The sequence below is a fragment of the Cryptotermes secundus genome, unplaced genomic scaffold, assembly GCF_002891405.2.
Source record: "Cryptotermes secundus unplaced genomic scaffold, Csec_1.0 scaffold1368, whole genome shotgun sequence".
In the NCBI taxonomy this organism is placed as follows: domain Eukaryota; kingdom Metazoa; phylum Arthropoda; class Insecta; order Blattodea; family Kalotermitidae; genus Cryptotermes; species Cryptotermes secundus.
Window position 1 is genome coordinate 62,689 of NW_019733850.1, and position 8,982 is coordinate 71,670.

Sequence of the window (8,982 nt, forward strand, 5' to 3'; positions counted from 1 at the left end):
TAAAAGCTGTGAAAAAGTACTTCCAAGTCCATTCATCTTTGAAAACACGGCACTCTGAATCAACTTTACGTTTTTTAGTTGACATCTTAGGGCTGAAATGTTTCACGAATGTGCACAGTAAAACTAGCAAACACCTACAGCAATAGTGCGACCGGGTCTGAATAAAAGGATGTGGTGTTAGTAGCCAGCTGCAGTGGATGTAATGTGGAGGGGGTACAGCAAGGAGGCCCCGTTGCCAGTTTTACTCTTCGCTACAAAAATGCCAGCAGCCAGTGCCTCACTCGCAAATGTTAACATAGCAGTCCAATACCACAGTGGATAAGTAAATAAATTAATCTGTGGTCACTAGGCTAAACATAAAAGGGAGGAAAGAAGAAGAAAATAATCCAGAATTATTTATTTTCCTTAATTCTTCTTCTTTTCATTCGTCAGATTAGGAATCATTTCACGGGCCGGATAGAACCTACCAGAGGGCCGCGTCTGGCCCGCGGGCCGTAGTTTGCTCACCACTGCTTTAGACAGAGCATAGCTATACGATGTCCATTGCTTTGAAAGGGAGCCGGTATAGCGACTGGTTCCCCTTTCGTCGCCTCCTACGAATCGCAGAACTATGGTGGAGGGATTCGACCCACGCGTGATTCACAACTCTCAGTCTGAGCCGTATGTTACGACCGACGCTCAGTCGGCCAGTCTGTCTTGGAATAAAGCACCCATCTGGGACTCCAAGACCATACATATCCTTAATTGCTGTCAGTTGCAGGTTTGTTGATGTGGGGCGCTCTCTCTGACGAGAGGACGGGTCTGTCGATTACAATTACTGCAGGTCCTCGCCAGCGCAGGCATTCTCGGATCGGAGTCCGTGGGACTCGCGACCACATTTTACTGTCTCAATTTCGAGACTTCCCTTTTCGTCATCTCCTACGACTCGTAGGGCTACAGTGGAGGTATTCGACCCAACCTCCACACGGGATACAACTCTCTGCCAAACGCGCCTCGGTTATAACATCTAGTCACGGACAACGTAGAAACCACCGTTCACTCTTATACTCCAATCGTTTCCGTGGGAGCATATTTGTTTACGAAAGCGTTACTCAGTAACGGCTACGTATATCTGCTTATTAAGGATCTATTGCCTGTGTTGTTTCGTTGTTTGTTTCGCGGTAACGGGTCTACACGCTACAGTATTTGCCAACGTTTTGGCAGACATCGAAAATCTGTATAATGATTTCCAGATTCCCCAAAGACATTGATTCGTGGGTTTCCACTCCCCACGGTCATTAACTCAGGTATATATATATATAAATAAGGGCTCCCAGCGCCGTCAAGATATTAACTCAGATAAGGGCTTTTCGATCCAAGAACATTTAACCTGAAGATAGCTACTGTATTGTTTGCCGAAACGTTTGAAAACCCTCAACATTCGGCGAATCTTATACCCGAAAGCCGAAGTTATACTTGTTATTAACACTTTCACTGCTGTGATCGTGATTTATCATTTCGAAATCGGCCCCTAATCTCTGCAGATGTTTGTATACGCAGAGCAAATGATGTTCTTCGACCTGATAGCACATTAAATTAGCCATTTGCAGTGGCCTTCAGCTGATCATTACGTTGACATGGAAATATGGAAGACGAAAGGGCTCTTCTGGTGTGAGAACTCTGTTTGGAAGGTTAAGGCATTATGTAACTGTCGCGGCATAACATGCCGGAGCATGGCCACTCTGTTGCTTTGTAGTTTCCGAAGAATGTACCTAAAAGGTTATTCCGGAAAACTGTTTGGGGAAAGTTTCATACTGTCACGTGGTTAGATTGGTAATTGGATTTACTGGACTCTTATAACTCGCAAATACAAAGAATTATAACCGTTTCAGTAATTTACGCATTTTACAATGTACTGCAGCACTCACTAATTCTTCTCAGTCTGCTCTGTCTTCACCAGTAGTTGCCTGGTAACGGCTCCCAATACCGTAGATTTTCCAGCCTCCGCGTTTACGTTCTTACCGGCTAACTACTGTCTCATAGCTCCTGATAGATGAAACCCCTGCCCCTTGACTCCTAGCCGTGTCTGGCCACCAATGGTTACCACTCCCTATCGCTGGCTAGCATTCAGTTCTGACTGACTTGGCACGTACCCAACAGAGAACACCGCCTATAGCAGTTCCTCTATTGTTACGTGTTGTATTCCTTGCCGTGGAAGTGTGTTTACAGAGCCATAACCTCACAATGGAAGTCTTACCTGGTTTCTGCTATCCAGGCTTTCAGCAGACATGTCACAATATTGTCACGTACGTAGTATGACTGTAGACGGGCTTTTGGATTGATGATTTGATTTATGGGCCACTTATATACTCACGGCTCGTGACTACTCTTTACAGATCACTGTCCCAAATAGACTAGTGTCTTCAGTCTATTACAGTCTCCACTAGCCGTTTCCTAGCAACGGATGTTAAAGGAACTATAACCAACTGAATTACACACTCCAGATATCACATATAAAGTCTTCTCTTCTCCGCCACTGTAGACCTCGTCTCATCTCACTTATAGCCCCTCGGCATGGACCACACATTGCCCACCGTTCCTCTGTTGCTGTACCATTGTTGCGGGAGCGTGTTTACTGAGCCGTTACCTATCAACGGCTCTGGTGTATCTGCCTACTTCGAGGTCGTTGCATAGCAGTGGCTCTACACTCTACAATATGTATACAAGGCTCTATATATTTCAACTGGTACAATCAGGCAGCAGATCATGACTTACCAATAAGTGTGTTGGAGCTGTCACCTCCAGCATTGTTGATCAGTATGTCAGCCCCTCCAAGGTTACTTTTTATCCATTTGAAGGCATCTTTAACATCTGCTTCTTTGGTTACGTCACATTTTACCGCGTACAGCTTTCCTGGTGCCGTCTTGAGATTGCCCGACAGTTCCTGAAACAGGAGTACCTCAAGATCCTGAATTGGCAATGGCTTTTATTCAGAAATCAGAACTTTTATGGCGTAGCGGTGAACGCTTTAGACATACTAAGGAGGGAATCTTGGTTCTCCGTATAGGATTTTCGTGTTTCTCCTCCAGGCAGATATCGAATTAGTGCGTCGGTTTGTCCTTTACCCAGAGGAAAATTCCTGGTACCCATTTTTGCTAGAGGCTGAGTCGACCCCAGGGCGATAGTACGGCAGGAAGGATTGCGTCAATTGAAAAATCTAGTGGCCTCATCAGGAATCGAACCCGCGACCTTCCGACTTCTAGCATAGTGCCTCAACCAACTACGTTACCGCGTCCCTTGAGTTGGTAACGTTACCCAATAAGCTTCCTGGCGATGATGTAATGGTCTACGTCATGATCTGATGATGACGTACCTTCAAAGATGTTTTAGACACACCATACCTGAATTTTCTCCACTCTTCGTGCCAGGCCGACTACTTTGAGTCCTTTCTTCACGAGTTCTTGGGCTAGAACGGCTCCAATCCCTCCACTTGCTCCCGTTACCACGGCAACACGACCTGACCAACGTTCCATTGTTGTAGCTTGTTTTTCAGTTATGTCTGCTGTGTATACCTGAAAATAATATTGTATTTGGATCTATTCATGAAAGTATTCTTTGTGGTTTTGGATTGGATGATTGGATTTAATGACATCTTGTACATTCAACTCGGAACTACAGGCAATTATAGCCCTACCGCTATTTCAGCACTTCACAGTTCACCGTTACATACGCACTAGGGTTTTCAGTCTCCACAAGTTTTCTTCGGCATACGTAAGTTAGGCAAAGAGGACTTGTGTGTGGTGCAAAAGGAAGAGTTTTCAGTAACACGCTGTAAGTGCGATACGTACGGTTGACGGAAGGCCAAGCATATTGATAAGAGGCAAACCAGTCTTGTCGTCAGAGAGGATGTTACACAAGGACTAAAACCGTATGGGTTCAGTTGGAAAAAATATCTCTGGTCGTGGGTCTTAAGGGGCTAGACGCTAAGACTGATTGGCGGTAAACCGCCAGTCGTAAAGTAAATCTGACTTTGACTTTTTGGGTTCTTCGGTCGTAAATATTTATTTGTGTATATAGTATGTAATTAATTCGCTTCTTGGGGAGTGGAGTCCAACTGGGTCCACTCGGCACGGCGACCACTGATTAGCATATTGTAGCCTGCCCCGGGTGATTATGATGATGGAGAATTTGGTGGAATGAAGATTGGCAGGGGAAACCGAAGTACTCGGAGAAAGCCCGCCCCAGCGCCACTTTGTCCACCACAAATCCCACTTGACGAGACCCGGGATCGAACCTGGGCCGCCGCGGTGGGAAACCAGGGACTAACCGCTTGAGCTGAAATGTTACTGAAATGTTGAGGTTTCGGTGTATTTACACATTTTCGAACGCATACAGACCATCCGTGCCTCGAATTATATTCGAATCCACGATCCCAGTGTTCGAGCGGGCGAAGACGTTTCATGACTTGGACCGCGCGGCCATTTTGATCGGTTTTTTATATGCAGGCTACCATATTCAAAGCTATGTTTATAATTTTTAACACTGGGATTATTATTATTATTATTATTATTATTATTATTGTTGTTGTTGCTGCTGCTGCTCTACAACCCTTTGTTAGACCTCGGCCGCTTTTTCAGTTTCTTGATTCTATACACGGTAGGACTCCTTGGACGGAGAATCAGCTACGAACAAACAATAAACGCCCAAAGACATCCATGCCTTGAGTGGGATTCCAAACCACGATCCCAGCTTCCGAGCAAGCGAAGACGGTTCATGCCTTAGACCGCGCGGCCACTGTGATCGGCACAGCGGTATTTCATTTTTATAACAAAACGAATCCGACCATAGCCAGTAAAACGTTCTGTTTTTCAGTACAGAGAATCCTCGGACGTTAATGATATTTTTACCTTATGCATGTGAGCACGGCAAATGTCGCCTTCAAATCATTTCCCTAAATCATGTTACCAGACGCAGAAGAAATGCATACATAAGGAATTATCCTTAGCTTGGCCGTAGTACTGTCAGACAGAACGTGACTAAAGCAGTAGCATAATGATAGGTGCGTGAAGGTCTCTGTCTAGACAGATGTTACAAGTACAAAAGAAATCCTGTGTCTCCCGGCGCTATTGTGACGTCTTCATGACGTCCTTGATTACCGGATACATCCTAATAACATGCAGGAAGCTTCTTTGTGTAACGTGCTCGAGGTCTGCCAAATTGTGATATTTTTGAGTATACCTTGCAGTCTCTTCGTTGGTTACCAACATTTCCGTAGAATCCTTTGCTTCTGTCTCCAGGGCATAAATGTTCGAAAGCCCGGGTAAAGATAAATAATCAGGATCACTTTGTTTTTGAGGAGAAGTACATTATTTTTTTACGATCAGATGTTAGGAAATATCTTCCCTAAACTATATAATACTATACTATATAATTGTAGTTGTAATTGTATTTGCTGTAAGTTTATTTGTATTGTATTCTTTGTGTTTAGTGTGTCCTTTGTTCTTTGTGTAGTTTTGTGTGTTGTGTTTTGTTTGAATAATAATAATAATAATAATAATAATAATAATAAACCGTCGAAAGGCATTACTAGTCCTAGATTGATATGTTATTTAATCCGAGACAGCCCGTTGCTCAAGCACAGCGTATGGGGGACCACGGACACGTCCACTTACTCATAACTTAACATTAGATAAGGGTGAGTGATCCTAGCCCAGGGTTTCTGCACCCTTTTGAGAAGACTATCGCATGCTTTTGTAAGTTGTTACTTAATTTTATTTTAAACTACGTGTTCTCGTTAAACCACAAAGTTTAATAAATAGGTTATATTTATTCCATGCATGCAAAAACAATTTGTACAAAAGAAAGCTTTCAAAATATTAGTCAGTCCCTCTCGTCCTGTGTTCGACAATGTATAAAATATATTCTGCACCCCAACCCCCCTTGTTAGGCTATACGTGCGCCTGAGGGTACACGTATCCCAGGTTCAGAACCTCATACCTAGCTCCTATTTAATACAACTCGATTAATACTTCTAAAAAATAAAGATAGCGAAAAAACTTGCTCGACGTTTGTGTGGTCAGATTTTCTCAGAAAATTCTAACGATATTTCATAACTCGAAGTTCATACCATTTAACCTGTGTAGATGGGGTGATCAGCCCAAGGGCGTGGCCAGGTATGTGGTTTATGTATTCAAAAGATCGTCAGTTATGAGATCAAGTAATATTTTAATCTTTCCTCCACTGAATATTATACCCAAATGTTTTTAATGTTCAGGTAGCCCGTTTCGAAATCTGACCGAAAATTTGGTCATACACTCAGATATTTACTTTGAGTCTTCTTACGCCCACTTGATGAACAGCGAGACAGTTTCTTGACACAGGCTACAGATCACTAATCTTCTCTCTAATTTCGTGGGGTCAGACTCCGTCCAATTGGTATGTCGGCCACTGTCTGGCCTACTGTTCCAGCTCCGGATGGTAGATGCATATGAGGATTTGGTGCATTGAGAATTGGCAAGGGAAACAGAAGTAATCGGAGGAAACGCACCCAAGTGGCAGTTTGTCCACCAAAAATCCCACATGACCTGACCTGGGATCGAACCCGGGCCTCCGCGGTCAGAAGCCGTCTAATAACCGCCTCAGCTATGGAACCGCCGGTTACTCATCATGGTCACCGCCGTTAATATCTCAAATTTCACGACATTACGGCTTGATAATACGATGGGGTACCCAAAAGAAACCGAACTAATTTTTTTTTGTGGGCAGAGCTTTTGTAGTACCGCATTTTGCCGCTGTGAGCGCATAGAGCTAACATTCCTGAGTCGATAAGCCGACTACCGTTGCTTCAGAAGGTAAGGACTAGTTTCGGCAGAGTTTATAGTGACAACTGTTTTGTGTGAACGTCGTTTTTGCAATGGCTGATTTTCGTGCGGCGATGAAATTCTGCTTTTTGCTCTGGAAAAGTGGAACAGAAACTCTTGAAATGTTAAGAACGGCGTACAAGGACTATGCTATGGGGAAAACTCCAGTGTTTGATTGGTTTTCCCGTTTCAAAAATGTTGAAATGTCAATTGATGACAAACCTGGTTCTGGTCGTCCTTCCACGGCCCGAACACATGAATATGTTGAAAAAATTCGTGAAATCATCAAGGAAGATCGACGACGGACCATTGAAGAAATTGTGGAGCTGTCGGGAGAGACTTGGAGCAGTCGGGTGACTGGTTTTTCCATCATGACAATGCCCCTGCTCACACAGCCCTGTCTGTACGACAATTCTTGACCAAAAATGGTATGACCCCTGTTCCTCACCCTCCATACTCACCCGACCTTGCCCCGTGCGACTNTAAGTTCGGTTTCTTTTGGGTACCCCCTCGTATGTCGCTCGGATGGGTAGAAAAAAAGGTAAAGCTATCCCTATAACAGGCCCTGGAGGCCAATAGAGTTGTGAGAGGTCGAGGCTCCCACATTTTCTAGACATTCGGCTAATAGGTGGCGGTGAGGTTGTCAGCCTTACGCGCCGGCCGCCCTTTACCCCCAGGAAGATTCCTGGTACCCATTTCTGTTAAGAGGCTGAGTCAACCTCAGGACCATAGTGCTGCTGGAAGGATTAGGTCAATTGAAAAATCCAATGAACTCGTCGGGAATAGAACCTGCGACCTTGCAGCTTGTAGTATAGTCCCTCAAGCAAGTGCGGTACTGCGTGACCCCTCGCTCATATGAGACAGACAAATAATACATGGCAGAAGGAAACTTTTCCGAAAGACGCCATTTGGAAGACATCGAGGATAACAGAATAATGGACCGTAGAGGAGTAAATTTTGAGTATGTGAGATGGATGGAACTGACTTGGAGGGTCGTGGTTTTACTCGTACGTGTAGTCAGCCTTCGGATTTCATTCCCAAATGGTCAGTATAGTTATTTTAGTTCAGTCTGGCCGAGTCCGGTATGATATTGTAACATATAGATCCATTGCTAGGCTACGCTCCCAACACACACGCTGCCAACAATACAGGAGAGTAGTGTTTTCTATGTCGTTCGCGCACGGACCGTTCCTATGCAGCGCGCGCTAGGCACGTTCACGCGTGCGCGGTGTTGTCATACAATAGAAGTAATGCATGCAGGTGTTTTCTGTAGGTCCGAGCCGGGGCATGTGTTTTCTGTGATGCTTGATCCTTGCCGCGTCTATATAAGTGAAGCTAGGAGCTGTGAGAGTCAAGAGAATGGGAATACAACGCGTACAGCGGAGTACAACAGCGTGCGTGAATGAGAATTGGGTCAGTCGTAGATCAGAATTCAGGGAGTCGGCAGTCGAAGGAATTGCCTTAGTATGAGTGTACATGTGCTGTAGTACAGTGATATGGGAGTGTGTAATTTTGTGAGAATTTTATAACTCTGTTATAAAACCGATACCAGGAAACGGATAGTGAAGACTAGTCGAAATAGACTGAGAATATTAGTGTGGAGTGATTTGTAAAGTGGAAAGCAGTAACAGAATTATAATTAATTGTAGTTACTACTTGTAAGTTTGTCAGTAAATCCAATTACCAATCGTAACACCGTCTACAGTCATTAATACACGTGACAGTATGTACTTACGGTGTTGGGGATGTAAAATTTTAACTGCTCGAATGACAGACGAGAGTAAGATAATAGAAATGACCTTGACGTCGATCAAGCATGACTCGAGAACTGCATCCTTGTTCAGACTAATGCGTAGTTAATTTGTTATTCACTTCATTCGTATTATGTCACAGCCGTGAGTACATATGTCCTCTTGACTGTTTTCACATTGAAAATTCTGCATTTCCTCCATTTAGTTTATATATGCTTCTTCTGAGTTAAAATGAAAGGTAAAGCTATCCCTGTAACAGGCCATGGACGCCCATAAGGTTCTGAGACGTCGAGGCTCCCACATTTTATAGATAATCGTGCTCAGATGCCGGAGAAGTCGCCAACCTTACGCACCACCTGCACTTTACCCCCCCCCCCCCCCCCCGGACCCGA

At 44.2% G+C, this 8,982-nt stretch overlaps 1 protein-coding gene across 1 annotated transcript in view; it reads right to left on the reverse strand.

Annotated features, from left to right (window-relative positions):
- The window catches only part of LOC111868321 (farnesol dehydrogenase-like), a 20,407-nt gene that overhangs the window by 7,701 nt on the left and 3,724 nt on the right, over positions 1–8,982 (reverse strand). Inside the window, exons 2-3 of the mRNA XM_023858874.2 lie at positions 3,381–3,551; positions 2,755–2,923 (exon numbers count right to left, since the gene is read on the reverse strand). Of these exons, the coding sequence (XP_023714642.1) occupies positions 2,755–2,923; positions 3,381–3,512 (301 nt within the window). The 5' untranslated portion in view covers positions 3,513–3,551. The remainder of the gene's footprint in view (positions 1–2,754; positions 2,924–3,380; positions 3,552–8,982) is intronic.